The 21,647-nt window shown below is 36.0% G+C and overlaps 1 protein-coding gene across 6 annotated transcripts in view; it reads left to right on the top strand.

Annotated features, from left to right (window-relative positions):
• The window catches only part of ARFIP1 (ADP ribosylation factor interacting protein 1), a 117,744-nt gene that overhangs the window by 44,507 nt on the left and 51,590 nt on the right, over positions 1-21,647 (top strand). For all 6 annotated transcript variants that reach the window (XM_029940010.1, XM_029939995.1, XM_029940001.1 and 3 more), the window contains one exon: positions 15,492-15,600. In XM_029940010.1, coding sequence (XP_029795870.1) covers positions 15,492-15,600 — 109 coding nt within the window. The remainder of the gene's footprint in view (positions 1-15,491; positions 15,601-21,647) is intronic.

Here is a 21,647-nt window from a genome sequence, read left to right as displayed (position 1 = left end):
GTAATGACTTTTGTCCTAGAAAAATGACATACATACAAATGCTGCATTGTTTTGGATATTCACCTGCCATCTTAAAGCCTGTTTCTTTTTCTTTTCTGTTGGCTTTGTTTTGAGCCACCACTTACGCACAGTAAAACACAAACGTTAAGTGTGCAGCTCAATGGAAGCACCACCACATCAAGATGTAGCACTTTCCTAGGACTTTAGCTGGCTCTCTCTTGCCCCTTCGAGGCGGTACACCGCCCTCCCTCTCAGGGCAGTCACTGCTACTCTAACTTTATCCTCATAGATTGCTTTGGACTATTCCTGAACTGCAAATAGGTGGAATCATACAGTATGTACTCTTTTTTGACTGGCTTCATTCAACGTTATTTCTGTGAAATTTATTCAGTACTAAAAAAAATAGGAAATTCATTCAGTACTGTTGCTTGTGGCAGTATTTCATTCTTTGATTCACTGTAATGTAGTTTTTCATTTTGTTAATGTGTCACAATTCGTATATCTATTCTTCGGTTGATGGATACCTAGGTTTCCAGTGTGTGGCCATTGTGAATAAAGCTGTAATGACCATTCTGGGACAGGTCTTTTGGTGTATGTAATCACCTCTTCTATTGGGTGTATACCCCAGGGTGGGATTGCCAGATACATAATGTTTGGCTTTGGTAGATATTGTCAACTAATTTTCCAAAGTGGTTGGACAGCCTTTCCAGCAGTGGGTGCTAGTTCTAGTTGTTACACATCCTTACCAATTCTTAGTATTGTCATGCCTTTTAATTTTAGCCATTCTGATGGAAGCATAATATGCATCTCTCTAATGACTAATGATGTTAAACATATTTTCATATTCGTATTGTCCATTTGGATATTATCTTTTATGAAGTCCTTTTTCAAGTGTTTTGCACATTTTTCTATTGGGTGTGTGCCTTTTTCTAATTTTTTATAGGCATTCTTTACATATTCTGAATATAAGTCATTTGGATATGTTATTTCACATACTTTCTTCTACTCAGTAACTTGCTTTTGTACTCTATTAATGGTATCTTTTGGTGAACAAAAGTTGTTAATTTTAATGAAGCCCAACTAATTAGTGTTTCATTTTGGTGATTTTTGTGACCCTTTTGAGAAATCTTTGCCTATTCCAGTATCATGAAGATACTGTTTTCTTCTGAAAGTTTTTTTTACGTTTATTTTTTTTGAGAGAGAGGGTGCAAGTGAGGGAGGGGCAAAGAGAAAAGGAGAGTGAGAAACCCAAGCAGACTCTGAGCTGTCAGCACAGAGCCTCACGCAGGGCTCAAACTGACAAACTGTGAGATCATGACCTAAGCTGAGATCAAGAGTTGGATGCTTAACCGAATGAGCCACCCAGGCATTCCTGAAAGTTTTTTTGTTTTGCTTCTCACACTTAGCTCTGAGCTTCATTCATTTTTGTGTGTGGTGTGATGTAGGGGTCAAGGTTCTTCCCCCCCCATATAAATATCTTACTGCTATTCACTGTTTATTGAAAAGACTATCCTTTCTCCACTGGGAGCTTTTACTGTTCATCAGGTGGTCATATATGGTGTCGGTCTGTTTCTGGACTCTGTTTTATCTTTTGGTCTTTTTGTCTGTCCTTACAATAATATCAAACTATGTGACCTAATTACTGTAGTAATTAATTATTACAGTGATTAAGTCTGAAACAAGTATTATCTTTAAACTTAATACCTGGTGGTTCATTTCTCTAGCTCTGTTCTTTTTTTGGGGTTGCCTTATACTTAAACTTATTCATGACTCTTTACTTAACATTTATTTGCCTTTGAATAGCACTGAAAAAAGTTCTTATCTTTCAAATTTTAACTTTAGAGTCTTACTAGAGTGAATTGATTTAAACTTTAAAATATCTCTATAAACTCTTTGCTTATGCAGTCAGAGCCAGTTAACTTGCTTCTTTGTAAGCTTACTCATTGGTTAATGTCAGATTCTTTTTGGACATTTTCCTGCAGTTTATTTCACTTCTCTTGGGTAGTAAGAGAAGAAAAAAGGTATTCTCCCAGAGGTCTCCTTTTATGGGATGTGAACTTTACTGATGGAAAAGCCTCCTTAAGAAGCAATAACCTGGGGTGCCTGGGTGGCTCAGTCAGTTGAGTGTCCAATTCTTCATTCAGCTTAGGTCATGAATCCCAGTGTGGAAGATCGAGCTCTGCATAGGCTCCACGCTTAGTGTGGAGCCTGCTTGAGATTCTCTCTCTGTCTCTCCCTCTTCCCCACTGACACGCAGTCTTTCTCTTTGTAAAAGTACAAAATGAAAATAGGGGTGCCTGAATGGCTCAGTTGATTACTTGTCCGGCTTCAGCTCAGGTCATGATCTCATGGTACTTGGGTTCAACCCCACACCGGGCTCTCTGCTGTCAACACAGAGTCCTATTCAGATCCTCTGTCTCTCTCTCTGCCTCCCCCTCTCTCAAAAATAAATAAATATTTAAAAATAAATAAATAGGGGCACCTGGGTGGCTCAGCCGGTTAAGCATCCGACTTGAGCTCTGGTCATGATATCATAGTTCGTGGGTTCGAGCCCCATATCGGGCTCTGACAGCTAGCTCAGAGCCTGGAGCCTGTCTTCGGATCCTGTGTCTCCCTCTCTCTCTGACCCTTCCCTGCTCACGCTGTCTCTTTCTCTCTCTGAAAGATAAATAAAACACTAAAAAAAAATTTTTTTTTAAATAATTTAAAAAGAAACAATAGTCTGCTTCAAGTAGTATATCCCACTTCGCCTCCTTAAATTCAACATGATAAAATTTCTGTTCATATATGCTCTTACTAAAAATTTATACATCACAAGAGTCTCTTATTTAATATCCTTGAATTAAAATAAAATTGCTGTGTGATCCCTTTCACCATGAGTGAAAATTGTATTTCAAAAGCATCTTTTGACCATTTTGAATGAATTATACTCAAGATCTTTTAGGTGTATATTTACTTCAGTTTTGGCCTACTCCCTTATTTTCCTAAGCAGTAAAAGGAAAATTGCATTTAGCCTGAAATTCATGTTTATATTTTAAAACTGATAAAAATTAATATGGAAAATAAGTGTTCAAATGTATTGCTTAGCATTAGACTGTATTTTATAGACAAGTAAAAACGCCTCATGTTAAACTGGATCATAACCAGAGTTTCCTTAAGTATTTTACTTATATACATCTTCTTTTTATACCTGTTTGTAGTTTAAAATCATACAATGGTTTTTATTTAAAACTTACTGCATAATGCACTCTAAAAAGTATCGTCTTGCTTAAAATTAAGACAGTAGCTTTAGTTGTTGTATCCTTGCTGACCAGTTGGTGTCGCTGTGGCACCGGCAGTGAAATTGTAAATGGTTCTGTCCTGGTTTTTGTGTCTCATTGCAGGGGTTTCATTTTTCATTTGGTTTTCCCTGTTAATCTGTCCTTTACGAGGCCCTGGTTAGACTCTAACTTAACACTCACATTCTACTAGAGATTGTAATGAAAGAACTGGTCCTAGAAATCCCCTGGTAGCAACTTGACATATGTTAATATTTTGAGGTTTATTACTCTTTTTCTTAAAATGAGGAGCAACAATGATTTAGAGAGGATAGAAAAATAATCTTAGTATCATCACAGTTTTTTACAGCAAAAATATTTTTTCTAAATAAAAATTACTGTTTTTTAAAGATTAGTAAAATTTAATCTCTGAAGAATACAAATTATTCTTTGACTTGTATACTGCAGATTATTTATACATTCTTTTAAAGTGCTGGTTAAAACATTAAAATCATGCGATTCATGCCAGGAACTAAAGAGAAGCAGCAAATATTGGTTCCATGAAGTTGAAACTTCTTGTTAAGTTAGAGTTGGCAGATTTAGGGAAATTACCTTAGTAGATATGGCTAAAACAAATTTTTTCTGTGGTAGGTCTAAAACTAAAATCCATAATTTTGGTTTTTTGACCTCTGGACCTTTTCCTCTAGAAAAATGTACACACAAAACTACCAAATTTTGCATTCAGTTTAGGGAGTTTAGGACTCCCCAAAACCTGCCTGTGGATCCTTAGTTTCCTGGGTCTTAAAAACCCCTGGTCCATAAGTTTTGAGTTAAATCATAGGATTTTAGTTCAGTAGGAATACTTTTGAAATCCCTGAGCTCTACTGCTGTATTTTACAGGTGGGGGAAAGGGCTCTCGAGGTTGTGATGGAATTACCCTATTAACTGGCTGTACCAGAGGCTTCTGTGACTTGATTATAAGTAAAATGAGGCAAAAATGGTCCCATCCAATACCTCATCTACAGTGCTGCCACGTAATAGATAACCAAGGGTTTCATTTTAAATGTTTGGTGAATAGATGAGTAAATGAATAAGCACAGGTTAAAGCTAGGACTAGAAACATGTTTCTAGACTTCTGTGAAACAACAGAAAGATGTACTGCTTTTGGACTTCATATATCCATCTTGTGTCCTTAATTTCCCAGCATGCACCATTGTTGTTGTCGTTGTCATTAAAGTTTTGTGTATGTGGCCTTGTTATTGTTGTTTTGCTCTTTAATGCTTTTGTTGAACTAAGTAGTTTCTCCATTTCCATGTATGTATCAGTCTGGATTATAAATTCTAGCAGTCTGGAGAAGGTTTGGAAAGGAATATAAGAATAGGAATTGTCAGAACACTTGTTTTGGACAGATTTCCTCCCCTCCCCTCCCCTCAGTGTTGTAACTGTCCATTTACTTATCTGCTTTTCCTAAGAGATTGAAATCACTTTTAGGGCAGAAACCGATGTGTACACAGCAGTTTATGATTCACAATAGTTGCTCAATAAAGGAAGTAATTCCAGTATAAAGATTTAACATGTTTTCTACTTCAGCCATCCTACATTGGAGTTTGAATAGCAAGGGATGACCATTTGTCTTCATACTGTGTATTTTTCAGTATAACATTTCTGCATTACTAACATCTGAAAATTTTTTTGATGAGCTATGAAAACTCAGCTTGGACCCTCTATTTTAGTTTGGAAAGAATTTCAGACTGAACACAGAATCATTTCATTTTCTGAAAGCGTGCCCCGTGGCATGCAAAAGGTTGGGAACACTGAGAATAATTGTAAGAATTAGGGATAGAGCAGAAAGCCCTCAGTAAATATTTGGGATTAGGGGTGCCTGGGTGGCTCAGTCGGTTGGGTGTCTGACTTCGGCTCAGGTCATGATCTCCTGGTCTGTGAGTTCAAGCCCCACATCGGGCTCTGTGCTGACAGCTCAGAGCATGGAGCCTGCTTCATATTCTGTGTCTCCATTTCTCTGCTCCTCCCTGACTCATTCTCTGTCTCTCAAATAAAAACATTAAAAAAAGAAGAAGAAGAAAATAAATATTTGGAATTAACTAGAAAGAAGACAGACGACAGTGTTAAGGTGGAGAGGAGGGCAGTGAGGTAGCGTGGCCCAAGGGTAATGCTGATGGGAGTCCATGTATCACACAAGTATGGAGAAACCGTTCTCTATAACAGAGTTCCTCAAGATGTAGACAAAGGATTCCCTGCATGAGAATCATGTGGCTTATTTGTTTGAAATTCTGGTGCCAGGGCTTCACATGCCAACTTAATGAGATCATAATGGACATCTGAGAAGAATCTGAATTTTAATAGGTTCTCAGGTGGTTCTTCCCCAAACTGGAGTTTGAGAACTGGTAGTTTAGAAGTACCAGCAGAAAGCTGAGAAAATGCTGACCCTACCTTTTCCTCACTTGATAAGTAGAATGTTGGAGAATAATCAGCTCTGACTTGAAGTAATTGTGGAGAGGCAGAGAGGCCACTATGAGGGTGTTAAAGATGTTGCAGTATGTTTATAGTAGAATTGGGGATGTGGAATCTGTTTGAATTATAGCTTTGCTTCTGACAGATACTGTATAGGCAGCTGTTAAAACAACAAAGGAGATTTTAAATTACCAAAATTCATGAAACATTTTACAGGAATTTTTAAATTTGTTTCTTTAAAATTTAGGTAAATATTTTAGAAGGTTTTATACATTTTGAGGGATGAGATAAGGTGCATAAATTGAGAAAATTGCTAGTAAATGAATATATTAGTATTGTATCTACTAGATGCTAAGAATGCATACTAAAGGAGAAGAAGATAGATAAGCATCCTGGTCTTAGCTTTTACAGTCTGCAGGAAGAGAGAATATAAAAATTAATTTACAAATCAATTTTATTTTTTTAATGTTTATTTTGAGAAAGAGACTGCACATGTGTGGTCATGTGAGGTGGGGAGGGGCAGAAAGAGGGAGAGAGAATCCCAAGCAGGCTCCACATTCTCAGGGCAGAGCCCAACATGGGCTTCACCCCACGAAGCATGAGATCATGACCTGAGCCAAATCAAGACGCAGATGCTCAATCAGTTGAGCCACCAATGCACCCCTACAAATTAATTTTAATATGTGAAAAGTAATATACTAGACCAAGTATAGCATGGTCTGAGAACTGGTAGGAAGAGTAAGGAAAGATGACCTGAGGAATCGGTGAGCAAGATGAATCTGAAGGATGAGCTGGTCAAATGAAAGGTGAAGGATGTTCCCATCGGGGCAGCCATAATGAGCTGAAAAGGGTGTGAAACTACAAAATTGAAAATTTGTTGTTGTTGGAGTGGAGAATATGGGACAGATGTGTGAGAAATGAGGCTAGAGAGGTAAGTAGGGACCAGATCCTGCAACAACTTAAAATCATGTTGAGGAGTTTGGGATTTTACCTAAAAGGCAGTAGGGGGAGGGATACTAAATGACACAAAATGGAAGTGTCTCAATCAGATTCACAGTTTTAAACATTTTTGTTTAATGTTTATTTTTATTTTTGAGAGAGAGACATAGTGTGAGCAGGGGAGGGGCAGAGAGAGGGAGACACAGAATCTGAAGCAGACTTCGGGCGCTGCCCTGTCAGCACAGAGCCTAACGCGGGGCTCAAACTCACCATGAGATCATGACCTGAGCCGAGGTCGGACACTTGACTGACTGAGCCATCCAGGTGCCCACAGATTCACATTTTAGAAAACTATCTCTGTCTACAGTTTGAAGAATGAATTTCAGGGGTGCCAAGACTAGAGACACAGGAGATGAATCAATCAGGTCACCAAGGGAAGTGGAGAAGTTAGACATAAGACCTCTCTTGTGGAGAACCTAGAACCGGTAAGGAGAATCAAGCCATTTGGGGAGGAAAATTGGGAGAATGTAGTGTAAGGAAACTAAGGGAGAAGAGAGTTCATGTAATTTATAGACTACTTGGAGAATCCTTACAGATTTTTGGTGGTTACAGTACACACTTTGAGAATCACTCCTTTACTCAAGATTTCTCCTTGCCGTAAGTAAAAGAGGAGGATTAATTAGTAAATCTCTAGTTCTGCTTATCTATTGTGGTGTGCATCTTATTAAGGATGTGTGTTTTAAAGCAAATTTGCTAAACATTTTGTGTTCTTTATATATTGGTTTTGCACTAACTTTAGTTCAAAAGTAGATCATCATACTAAATTATAAATTCTAGAGTTATGTTTTTAACCTCATTCCTGTTCTTACTCTGTGAAAATATGCAAAACGAAGGCAAGTTTGGTTAAAAATTATTATCCCTTAACAGCTTTATGGAAGCTGTTACTACAGATAATTTTTTGTATCCTCTCGGTAGGACTTAAAATACGCATGAAACTTGCCAAAAGCATTATATTTTGTTTTAGATTACTTATTTGAAAATTTATTTTTAAAAAGTATTAAATGCTAAGTATTATCCTAGTGCTTGAATGGAAAGTTAACTTTGGGTTTATTCCATCTTATTGTGTAATTGTTAAGCATGACTTTGCTCAGTCCTAAACTTTGAATTGAATGTCAGTGACATAAAAATTGCAAATTAGGGATTTTATGTTGTTGGTTATAGTGGGCTCATTGTCTCTGAAATACGTTCTGGAAACCATAAGGGTAAATGCAGTAGCAGACATTTGAATAGTTACTAAGCTATGTAAGACACTTTAAAAAAGAATTAAAGATCATGTAAAGGTACATTTTAAGTTTTTGTGAATTATGAGGCTAAATTATATTACCTAGAGAATGTGTATTTTACAAAAAACAAAAACAAGTCAAAAGCATGTAAAATACTGAGTGTTATCTTACAAGTCATACATTCCTCTCACATAATTATTTTGTGTTGCATTCGGCTGCTAGGTAACTGTCAAAATGACAATTCTGTTCAGAATCTGAATGGATCCATTTGTACCACTTTTGGTTAGGCTCCTTTTGTTAGTGACAGTTTAGGCATAGGAAGACCTTAGTGCTTTTCAGATTTTATAGCTGTTTTACAGAAAATTTTTCTGCAAGAATTTTTGTTTGTTGAGTAAAGGACCCTGGGAGATCACTGGGAGGGGTCTGAGTGAGATGGAATGCCCTCAGACAGCTAGGAGCTGTTTCTTTTAGAGGCCATGCATGACAAGATGGAAGACATCCCTGTACCTTCTTGAAAATGTAGGTAATCAGAGATACCCATCATGTTTACTGTTTAACCTCTTACCAACTACTCGTACTACAGTCTCTCTCTACTGGAATTTACACAATACTTCAGGACAGGACATATGATTAAAGTGAGTAATGTTCTTTCAGATAAGTTCCAAGAATATAGCAACAATTGTCCTGTATCTACTGTATGCCATTTTTATTTTGTTCGCATGCATTTTTGTATTCCTCCTATTTTGAGTGATGTCTGTGATACTTACTTTCTTAGGGAGAGCTAAAGGCTTTCAAGACTTTGAGTAAGGCAACATTCAAGGAAACCATTCCAAAAATAGTTGAGCTTAATGGCCAGACTTGCAAAGTTTAAAAAATGTCTTGGTAGTTTGGCAGTATTTATTTTGTAAGTGATGGATTTGTCTTTCAAAGAGAAAAGACTGGCTGGTTTTAATGTAAATATTAATAAAAGAATCATTAATATTTAAAAATATTAGAAACCACTGGGGCACCTGGGTGGTTCAGTTGGTTAAGTGTCCAACTTCGGCTTCAGGTCACGATCTCCTGGTTTGTGACGTCAAGCCCTGCGTTGGCTTGTGCTGACAGTGCAGAGCCTGCCTGGATTCTCTCTCTCTGCTCCTCCCCCACTCACCCACACGTGCTCTCGCTCAAAAATAAATAAATAAACTTAAAAAAAAAAACCCTGAGAAACTACTGATTTAGTATATTAAAAAATAAACTGGAAAGATAAAGATTATTTATTCCATGCTATGAACAGACTCAAGATTTGGTTTAAAAATACGAAGTAAATAAAACCAAATGTAATTATTTTTCTTTTAAATTCAAAGTGCTCTTCAAAACGATATTCAGATGAAAAGAATGTTGTCCTGTGATGAGGTTTTAAGTGGCATTAACAAAAAAGGGAAAAGGAACAAAAGAACTCATTTCTCTTGTGCTATTAGGAAATTACAAGTTGAGAATATATTTGCGTTAGTGTTTAAACTTCAGCACATTCTGAAATTGTGACTTTTAAAAGGTGTTTCTTTAAATCTTTTTGAAAACGGGAGCTAAATGAATTCTAAGTCTATAATAAATTGCCTGTAGCTATTTACATTTACTATATGTTATAATTAATATTGTTTCTTGAAGCCTAGTCCTCACTATACTGCTAGTTAGTTAGTAACTAATTGAAACATTTTTGTGTCCCAACTTTTGCATATGAAAATAGTAGTAATTGTACCACTTAGTAGGATTGTCAAGATTAAATGAGAGACTATACAGGCAGGCCTTAGTTTCTGTAGTTGCTACAGGTTTTTTTTTTTTTTTTAAGTTTATTTATTTATTTTGAGAGAGAGGGAGAAAGAGAATCCCAAGCAGCCTCCACACTGTCAGCACAGAGCCCAGTATGGGGCTCAAATCCACAAACCATGAGATCATGACCTGAGCCGAAATCAAGAATTGGATGCTTCACCTGAGCCACCAAGGCGCCCCTCAGTTATCACAGTTTAATTAAATGGTGCCAGTCTCCCAACAGCACATCTCAAATTTAAGTCACCATACTAAATTGATTGTTAATTGTATAAAGGACAAACTTCACTGTTAGTACTGAAGTCCGTAAATCACTGTGAATAACCGAAGTAAATCATGATTGTTGACTAATCATGTCACATGGTGGTTGTGATCACTGCCTGTTACTCAGTTCATACAGACAGCAAACCATGTGGTAGTATTACCATCTTGTCTCCTAGTCATACACCCATGTGACATTTTCTAAAAGTGGATGATCCAGTGGGAATGGGTGAGTAAAGGTGGAAGTATAGCAAAGAAATGAAAAATGATAACATGGAAGAAGTGAGATTCAAATCAAGCCAAAAGGGAATTATGGAAGAAATGGCTGACCATAGGAATGTGGACACTACCACTGTTAGAGGCTCTAAGTTTTGATCCAGAAAAAACTTAGTGAAGACTCACTGCACAACATAAACAAGGAAAGAGCTTTAACATTGTGACAAGAATTTTTAAAGGTCATGGAATACTCAGCATTTTCTGTTGATCACTTTGCACAGTTTCAGCTCATTTGATCATTTTTCCAGTCCTGCGCTGCCATGGGAAGAGAGGACTGCGTGAACGTTAAAGTGCTTAGTACAATTCCTGGTGCATAGGAAGTGCTCAAGACATGTATTTCACTGTAATTATTAGCAATAGCATTTATTAGTTAAAAAGATGATTGTAGTAAGGGAGAGGGATAGCTAATGTTAATTGAGTACCTGAAAATATGTACTGGGTGCTTTGCTTGTATTACCTCACCTAATTTTCATAGAACTCTGAGGTAATTTTTAGCTTCTTTTTACAGCTGAGCAACAGGGACTAACAAAGTTTTTAATCACTTGCCCAGGATTATAAAACCACCAAATAGGAAAGCTGGTATTCAGATGAGGTCTGTCTGAATTATCTTTCCAGGTCTTTCATGTTTCTAGTAATAGTTGGTTCTTGATGAGACTGTGACAATCTTTAAAAAGTAATTTAAGAGTCTTTGCTCTTGATAAACATCTTTAAATATGCTATACAAAATTCAAAAGATAATTCCACGAAAAATTCTAATTAGGGTGGAGAAAGCAAGGTTAAATCTTGCAGCTTACTTGTATTTATTATTATGTTATTGGGCTATATTTTTACATTTATTATTTTTTGTTTGTCCCCATAATGATTAGAATAAGATTTTTTAAATTAAAAAAAATTGTTCTAGCTTTGCTTAGATGACACATTATTGGAGTAGATACTTTTTTTAGCTTTTATTTAAAAAAAGTTTTTTAATTTACATCCAAGTTAGGAGTTGGTACCTTTTTTAAGGCTAATTCAAAGAGATGTCCTGGTAAAACTAATGTTAGTTTTCTGTTTTGGGGTAGACCTGTCACCTTCATTGGATTATATAACAATTTCTTTTGGTCTTGCTGATGAATCTGGATGTTGAGTATGCATTGGTTTTGCCACAATTTTAAGAATATTTTTATTAAATATTAGTAATAAAAGAATGTTGATACAAAATGTATAAGGTAAGAATAGCAACACAAATGAAAGGCATCAAGATTAGGAAGGAAGAGATAAAACTATTTCTATTTGCAGACATCATGGTCTTGTGTATAGAAAATCCTAAGGAATTCACACACAGACCAAAAAAAAATATTAAAACTAATAAATTCAGCAAAGTTGTGAGATATTAGAGCATTATGCAACACCTAACTTATTTTTAAGGAGTGAATAGGAATAAATAATCCAAAAACAATTCTAATACTCAGGAATATATGCCAAGACTTAATACACTGAAAGCTATAGAACATTGTTAAAAAAAAAAGTGGAAGGACATCTCATGTTTTTGGATCAGAAGACTTACCGTGTTAAAGTGGCAGTGCTCCCCAAATTGATCATATTCAGCATAATCGTTATCAAATCCTGGTTTGTTTGTTTGTTGGTTTTTGTTTTTTTGTAGAAATTGGCTAACTGATCAAATGTAAATGCAAGGGATTCAGAATAGCCAAAAGAGTCTTGGAAAGATGAACAGAGTTTTAGGACTCACTGATTTTAAAACTTACTACAAAGCTACAATAATCAAAACAGGATGGGACTGGCGTAAGGAGTCATAGGTCAGTGGAGCAGAACTGAGAATACAGAAATGGACCCTTACATTCATAGTCAGTTGATTTTCAGCAAGGGTGCCAGGAATTTCCAATGAGGAGAGGACAGTCTTCAACAAGTGGTGCTAAGACAACTGGATCTCCATCTGCAGAGAACGAAACTGGACGCAGACCTCACACCATGCTTAAAAATTAACTCAAGGGGCACCTGCCTGGCTCAGTCAGTGGGGCCTGCGACTCGATCTTGGGGTTGTGCACTTGAGCCCCATGTTGGGTATAGAGATTGCTTAAACATAAAATCTTTAAAATTTTTTTTTAAAATCTCAAAATTGATCAAAGATTTAAATATAAGAGCTGAAACTATAAAAGCACAAGCAACAAAGAAAGAATAGATAAACTGGACTTAATAAAAATGTAAAACTTATATGCTTCAAGGAACACCATGAAGAAAGTAAAACTGCTGCCCACAGAAGGGGAAAAAATATTTGTAAATCATATATCTGATGAGGAATTGTGTCTTAAAACTCACATGACTTACTCCTTCACACTTTTTTTTCAGGAATCTGCCCATATCTTACTACCTCAGAGAGAGGTACCTCAATACCCCACCCAAAGTAGCACCCTTCCTCTGTCACTCTGTATCCCTCTTATCCTGCCTTTAAAAGAAACATACTGATTTACTACTTGTTACTTACAGCACTCAATACATGGCATGCATTTATTTGTTTACTGTCGGGTTCCTCCTCCTTCCTCCCCCCATCCGAGTCAGTTTTGGACAGAGACTGTTTCCTACACTGCTCCATCTGTAGCGTCTAGAGCAGCAGCTGTCGTGGTGTTGAGTAAATGTTGGGACAGTGAATAAATAAATCCTTTATGTTCAGAGATCATGCAGTATTTTCTCTTTTCCTATCTGATTCTCATGGATTTTGTCTCTTTTCTGAATTCCTCTAATACTGATTGTCTTTATTTTGGCAACAAGTTCAACTTTTACATTAATATTTGTATACCTTGTCTCTCCAATGAGGCAAGGTCTGTACCTTACCTTTTTTCTTTGTCCAGAAAGTTTAACATATAGCAAGAGGAAGCAAATACTCATTAAATTAAATTTTAAAATAAACCTATTGCTGTAGCAGCTTCTTAATCTATATGGTGTTGAGTCACAAGTCCTTTAGTTCATTCAACGAATTCATTTATTCATTTGACAAATATTTATTAAACATCTCCTACATCTCAGGTGCTATTTCAGGTGCTAAATATATAGCAGTAAACAAAGTAGGCAACATCTCTGCTCTCGTGAAACTTACAGTATATAGAAAGAGGGGGTAAAAAATAAACACAAATATGCATAATGTGTTACTGAGTGGTAACTGCTGTGAGGAGGATAAACTAGAGGAAGCAGAATAGGGAGTTCCAGTGTGGGGCTGTGAGAGTTACTAAAGGGGGAAAGCCTCTCTGGCTAAAGGAGCAGGCCCTGTAGATAGGTGTCAGATAGACAAGCATTCAGGAAGAAAAAAACAGGAAGTACAGGGCCCTAAACAAAGATACGTTTATTGTTTTTGAAGGAACTGTGTGGCCGTAAGGCTGAGACTGGTACAAGATGAAGTCGAATCATGTAATCCCTTGAGAACGTTTAGCAGTCTGAGAACGTTTAGGTAAGATGGGAGGCTGTTGGAGAGTGATTGTATAGGGGCTAATTTTGGTTGATGTGTGCGGTTAGAGGTGCGTGTCTTGGATAGAAGCAGGGAGACCAGTTGAGAGGCTCTTGGAGTAATCCAGGTGAAATATGATTCTAGCTTAGACCAGAGTGGTCGCAGTGGAGGCTGTGAGAATTGCTTTCATCCTGAATGTATTTTGAGAGTAGATCTGATAGAATCTGCTAAATGGTTTGGATATGGACTTGAAAGAGTCAAAGATAATTCCTAATATTTTGGTAGTAGAGATGCTGTTAACTGAAAGGAGTGGAAATATAGATGGTATTGTTTTGTCTGTTGGGCATTGGGGATATACTGTGGAATCAGTTTGAGACACATCAAGTTTGAAATGCTGTTTAATATCCAAGTTGAAATAGCAAGTATGTGATCAGATATATTGGAGTCAAAGAGGAGGCCCAGGTAAGACACCTAAATTTAGGAGTTGTCAATGCGTAGATGGTTTTTAAAGCCAGAAAAATCAGTACAGTCACCCAAGAAGTGACTATTGGAGAAGTCCTTGACTGAACCCCGGGACACTCCAGAATTTGAAGGTTGAGGAGATGATGAGGAATCCGCAAAGGAGGTGGTAGAACATAACAGATGACATAAGAGGGAAATCAGGAGTATCTGAAGCTAGCGGGGATGTTGAAAGCACAGGAGAGAACAGTTACCTGTGTCAGATTACCTGTTTGATAAATGGTAAATGATAAATTTGACCAATCAAATGCTGTCTGATAAAGTGAGAATTGACCTCATTAGTTATTAATTCAGGGTCCATCGCACCAGTCAAATAATTGGCTAGGCAAAATTAATGAGCTTCTCAAGAAAAACCCTCTCAACACTGGCCAGTTATGAGAGATTGTATCAGCTAACTTTTGACTTTGTCAATTAGAAAACTCAAAATGTTAGTTCTGAGTTTTCAAATTATAACTGTGCTTTATATGTGATATGGTACTGCATTAAGAGGTTTCAAAGGCATATTTATATTTTAGTGCATCATTTGTCATTATTGTGGGAAACCAGTGGAATCCATTCATAGACTGATCATGAAAATTGGATAATCTCTCATAGTCAAGCCAGAGGAAAGAAAGAAATTTGGGAAGTCTGTGTTTCTTGGCTTTCTCTCTTTTTTTTTTTTTAACTGTAAGACTGAATGTGAAATATTATCTTTGTTACAGCTAAGTTCCAATTATAAGCTGATTCGCAGTTGGATTGACTAATATCAGTATTTAACATAAAACTGAAAAGCAAACTTCTTTTACCCCACCCTGATTGAAATCCAAGAAGCCTTGCTTACCTAGCTAACCTTGAAATCAAAGAAAAATTAATATTGCAAGTGAATTGCAAGTGAATGATTTATTTATACTGACCATTTGTTTATATTCACCAGGCTCATGATTATGTATTAGACATCAGTTTTTCCATAATAATCATGACTTTTTAGTCATCTTAATTCAGTCCTTTAAAATGATTTTTCTGATGTATCAGTAGCTTAGAAATTTGAAAATTGAATTTTGTATCTGCCTGTTGCTTAATTCTAGAATAACAAATATTTTGTATTTGACATAAATCATTATAAAATGCCACAACACAAGAGAATACTACATAGTAGAGAAAAAGATAGTTTAAGATGCAATTAAAAGGACACCATTATGCTGAACTGCTACATGGTGTGAGATTTTTTATGAAGATTTTCTCTTTTATTCAAATGTTGCCAAGGATTTGAAGCGTTCATTACCAGCTGGACTTGGTCTCTCAGAAACCCAAATTACATCTCATGGCTTTGACAGTACCAAAGAGGGGGTTATTGAAGCAGGAGCATTTCAAGGTAAGAGCCCACATATTTTTAAAGATGGCTGGGGTGGAGGATGGGAGAAATGCATCAAAAGCTACCTTAACTAATAAAGCATAATAAAATCCTTTAATTTTGTGATAAAACAGTGATTTTATAAGCATAACCTTTTTTTTCTTCAATTTAAACAGTTTAGGAATTGTTTTAGTAGTCTTCTTTATATAAATAAATCAATATGCATAATTACACTGATTATTAAAGAATTGGTTTTAAAATACTCAAAAATTATATCAAAAATGTGATTTAAATTATCTTAATCTTTTAAAAATTTTTTTAAAATATTTTTTATTTATTTTTGAGAGACAGAGACAGCGCAATCAGGGGAGGGTCAGAGAGAGGGGGAGGTATGGAATTGGGAGCAGCCTCCAGGCTCTGAGCGAGCTGTCAGCACAGAGCCTGATGCAGGGCTCGAACCCACAAACTGTGAGATCATGACCTGGGCCAAAGCCAGACACTTAACCAACTGAGCCACCCAGACACCCCTATTTTAGTTTTTAACCAGAAAATTGATAGCAATAAGTCAGTGTTTTGTATAAATACATATTTCCTATTTCAAAGCAATTTAAAAAACAACTTTTATTTTTCCTATTATACATTCCATATAAGAGGTCTCCAAGACCCCCCCTCAGATTCAGTAATTTGCTGAGAGTACTCACAGGACTCAGTATATAGTCATGACTATGATTATTACAGGGAAAATATACCAAGCACAATTAGCAAAAGGCAAAGGATGCCTGAGGTAGAGTCTGGCAAAACTAGACATAAACTTGCAAGGGTCTTCTCCCAGTGCAGTCATACAGGACATTAGTCAGCAGTCATTAATTAGATTGTGACAGCAGGTAAGAAATGTTGCTGACGAGGGAAGCTCGGGAGAGACTGAGTGGCCAGGGTTTTCACTGGAGATTGCTTGCATTGGCACCCTCTGCCTAGCATGTACCAAGATTCCAGACCCATGGAAGAAAAACAGGCGTTTAGCATAAGCCACATTGTTTGTATAAACAGTTTAGGCATAGTAAGCCCGTCTTAACCATTCTAGGAACGGAGGGAGAAACCGTATTTCGCACTCATAGGTCTAACAGGAAACATTCAGAATGATCTAGCTTCAAGAAAAGCAAGCAGTTAGTAGTGCTTAAGAAAAAATGATTCAGTATCTAATGGGTAATTGATAGCTGTCACAACACAGCATTTTATATACTGTTAAGTGAAACTGCAATACAATCTAAGTTTATTTTGGGGAAAAAAAAAAAAAAAGGAACGGAGGGAATCTTCCCAAATTTTAAGTTTCCAGATGCCAACCAAGGGCCAATCTTGTAAGCTGGTCTTTTTAAGGATAAACAGACCTGCCATTTTAACTCTTTTCTGCACACATTTCATGTATATTTGTGTCCTTTCAGTACCCTTACCTATGATAACCTTTTCTTCAAGTGGTTTTTCATTTTTACGTGAGTGAAAGTAAAACCATGTCAGCATTTGGATGTAAAAAATGGATTGTTTTCTTGACAGAGCTATAGTTAAAGTAATAATTATATTTGATGTTCAATGAAGTATATTAATTTTAATACTTCATTATAATTTTATAAAATGAAAAAAACTCTGCGCCTTTGTAATCCTCAGCCCTCTTGTATATAATAGTATTCTATATTTTTATTATACCAATATACCAATAGCCAATACTTTATTCAAAAACAACTTCTGTTTTGAAATATATTCTTTCCTAAATGGGTCCTGATAATAGGCATTTAGAATAATCCCGAATGACAACCTCTATTCTAGTCTGTAAATAGGATGGGCTATCTAGTGATTTTTTTTTTCTTTTTCATCCTTATGTTCAGAAAAATAAAAACATAGATAGGGAGCATATGTGTCAGTATCCCAGTAGTCATTATGTAGTATTCTGGTGTTCCCATCTAGGGGATAACTTTGATTTTGAAAGGGTGGACTGAGTGCCTAAAATTATGAGTGCCTAATGATAAAAGGCTCATTTTATGTAATGTGACCAGTTTTGGACCAGTCACCAATTTTAAAAATTTAAATGTCAATAGAGAATTAAAAAATACTTAAAAATTTTTTTTAATGTTCATTTATTTATTTTGAGAGAGAGAGAGCAGGGGCAGGGCCAGAGAGAAGAGAGAATCCCAAGCAGGTTCCACATTGTCAGCGTAAAGCCCACTGTGGGCTCAAACTCCTGAACTGTGAGATCATGACCTGAACCACTCAGACATCCCAAAAATACTTTTATCATTAAGGTGTTTTAAGTATTCTCAATGAAATTATTTAACTGATGTTTGGTTTACTCTTTTTTTTCCCTTAAGTAGAAAAGTAGTATACAATGATTGAAATCAGTTGACCATTATAAACTGTTGTTTGTAAGCATTGAAGTGCTGATCAGTTTCACTTTCTTATTGATACATACTAGTCCTTCAGATTGGAATAAAAAAAATATGTTTCATGATAGTTGCAATAATTTATGTCTCAGAACTGTATTACAACAGTTTTTCGAATAAACTACATTGGGGGCGCCCCTGGGTGGTTCAGTCGGTTAAGCGTCCGGCTTCAGCTCAGGTCATTATCTCACTGGTTCATGGGTTTGAGCCCCACGTCGGGCTCTGTGCTGACAGCTAGCTCAGAGCCTGGAGCCTGCTTCAGATTCTGTGTCTGCCTCTCTCTGACCCTCCCCTGCTCGTGCTATCTCTCTCTCTCTCAAAAGTGAATAAAAAACAAAAAAAATTAGAATAAACTACATTGTTGATCTGTATATTAAAAAGGATAATCATTCTGCCATATGCAGATTAGTTAAGCATTTATGAGAAAGTTGTAGTTTTTGTTTGTTGGGTTTTCTTTTTAGAAAGTTATAGTTGTTTGGGGCACCTGGATGGCTCAGTCAGTTAAGTGTCTGACTTTTAATTTTGGCTCAGGTCATAATCTCACGGTTCTGTTCAGTTCATAAGATCTTGCTCTGCACTGATAGTGGGGAGCCTGCTTGGGATTCTCTTTCCTCCCACCTCTCTGCCCCTCCCCTGCTCTCTCCAGTAGGCGCTCTGTCTCTCTCAAAATAAATAAACGTAAAAAGGTGGGGGGGGACCTCCCCCAACAGGGTTTTTGTTAAAAAAGAAAGAAAGAAAGAAAGTTGTTTTTGGGTGTTTTTTTTTTTTTTGAGGGGGGGGGGGAAGGGCAGAGAAAGAGAGAGAAACAGAATCTGAAGCAGGCTCCAGTCTCTGAGCTGTCAGCACGGAGCCCAACACAGGGCTCAAACCCTTGAACTGGATCATGACCTAAGCTGAAGTCAGATGCTTAATGGACTGAACCACCCAGGAGCCTCAAGTTGTAGTTGTTCTAAGTCCCTTGATGGGTTTTTTTGGTTTAGTAATGTTTTTTTAATGTTTATATTTATTTTTGAGAGAGAGAGAGAGAGAGCACAAGTGAGGGAGGGATGAGGGCAGCACAGAATACGAAACAAACCCCAAGCTCTGAGGTCAGCACAGAACTCGACATGGGACTCGATTTCCACAAACCACGAGATCATGACCTGAGCTGAAGTCAGATGCTTAACAGACTGAGCTACCCAGGTGCCCCTAAGTGCCCTTGTTTAAAGATATTTACAGATAAATTAGAATGAACATGAGAAAAAGCAACATGATTAAAATTTATGAAATAGGTCTTATGAGAAAAATGTTATAGGAGTTGGGGCTGTTTTTTAGCTCTCTGGAAAAATGACTAAATAATAACAATGACTTTATTACTTGAATAGTTGCTTCAAGGAAAGTATTAACCATTTACTTTTATATACCTAGAGCAAATTTAGGAGAAATGATATTTAAGTTTTAGCCTAACAACAATTATTGAAATCTACCTAACAGATACATTGCAAAATTAGCAACAAGAAAATCATAAATAAATTAGAGCTCCTAAGAGTGAAGTATACTTGGTACCTGAGTTTTGTTTTAATGGGGTATTTATCATTACATACATATATTCATATTCCTAGAGTTCTTTTGTTGGTGAAATGGAGCTACTTCCCCAAATTTAGTCAATTAGCAAGATTTTATATTTGTAAAGAATTATTTTTTATTGGATGTTAGTGAATGATTTTAGTAGTTAATTTAGTCTAAATTAGTGGTTTAAAGCGTTGAAGGTAAATAGAAGTGATAATTTGAAGATAGATAATATTGAAGCTACAGAGAAGTAAAAATTACCCTTGAAAGTAAAATGGGAAGGCTGTTACCAGTTACCAGGGCACCATAGCTTTTGCAATTTTAGTTTGCAAAGTTCAGTGTAATTTGTTACATATATTATACACATCTCCTTTTATGTCATGGGATTATTTCTTTTGCAAGATTAACAGTAATAACCAGAACAGTAGAGCTCTGTTCGGGGATCATCAAGAAATGGAACTACAGTAGTTGTCTTTTATTTAACACTTGCATATATAATAGAAACCCGGTGCCTTGGATAGTAGAGATAGTCTTTGTTTAAAATGGTGATTTGATTGAAGAACCTATTTAAATGCCTTCTAACTCAACAAGTAACATGGAGTAGTGTTTTTATGTATTGAATTTAATAATGGAGATTTTATGCTGTGAATTCAGAACATCAGAGTCTCAGATAAGCTGTTTTAACTCCTCTGCATTTTCTTCTGTGGTTTAATGTCAGACTTGGTTGATTACTGTCATTCCTTCTGGTTTTAAACTTTATGGTTCAGAGATAAATGGTTTTATGGTTTAAAGAGATAAATATCTCTCACTTTGAAAGGTAGTGCCAGTCTATTTCGATCTATTGTATGTTTGGATTTTAATGTTAGATCTAGTTCATTTTAAAGTTTCATATTATTAAAAGTGGTGACTATTTCTCCATCAAATCTTAGTATATCTGGAATGTAACCAGTTATTACTAACTCTAAGTAAAGAAATTTGATCTAGAATTCTGTCCTATTAGAAAATTTTAATTATAAATTTGATTCAAACTGGGAGAGAGTGTAGTTGTAATAAAAGAACCTTACAGACATTAAAATATTCTCAACTGAATGTGGAAGTACATTAATAATTTTTTCAGGTTTTAATTATCATTCTTTTAAAGATGTGCAGCCTTCAGACTTTAAAATAAAGAAAGCAGTTGAAGTTATATGGTTTTCTTTGGTTTAATACTAGACATTAGCAACGATGTTGGATAGTCAGTTTTCTCACTTTGTGGATAACTAAGCTTCGGTGATATTAAGTAATTTGCTAGGATATTCCCGATACTGTGTGGTAAATAGAGCCAGAATTTCAAACGCGGAGTTAAGAGTTTAAAAATCAGTTATGTTTGATTAAAATGTTATTTTTTTTCCTTCGGTTCCCAAACTTATTTGAGAATAATCTGAATGGTTTTTTAAAAAACTACAGATGCCTAATGTACAACATGGTGACTGTAGTTAATAACACTGTACTGTGTACTTGAAATTTGCTAATAGAATAGATCTCAAGTGTTCTCAGCACAGAAGAGTAACCAAAAGAAGTGATAGGTGTATGGTTTGTGGTAATCATTTCACAGTATATACATATATCAAAACATCACATTGTATACCTTAAATATATATACATTTTATTTTTTAAATAAATAAAAACAATTGAATAACAAAGTTAAAACTATAGAAAAAACCTTACAGATGCTCGCTGGTGATCAGTAGATTTTGTGGAGTGTTGCAGCTATGTTTTAAAAGCTCCGTTCGTATGAATAATTAGACTAGCAGTCTCTATCAGCACTTCTCAAACTTCAGAATGCATACACAGCACTTAAGGATCTTATGAAAATGCAGATTCTAGTTCAGTAGGTCTAGGGCAGGACCTGAGTTTTTCATTTTCAATGATCTTTGGGTGAAATAATAGATATAGGTCCCTTGCATCCATAGTATGAACAACAGTGCTGTTGCATTTATGATGTGAAATTTTCGCCACAGTTCCTGGGAAGGCTTTGATTCATTCACATTTTTGTGAATTTTAATTATAATTTTGATACATTTTTACATACCTTTGGATTTCTACATAAAG

The sequence above is a fragment of the Suricata suricatta genome, chromosome 1 (genome assembly GCF_006229205.1).
Source record: "Suricata suricatta isolate VVHF042 chromosome 1, meerkat_22Aug2017_6uvM2_HiC, whole genome shotgun sequence".
In the NCBI taxonomy this organism is placed as follows: domain Eukaryota; kingdom Metazoa; phylum Chordata; class Mammalia; order Carnivora; family Herpestidae; genus Suricata; species Suricata suricatta.
Note: the sequence above shows the minus strand (reverse complement) of the source record. Positions and strands in the feature narration are given on the sequence as shown.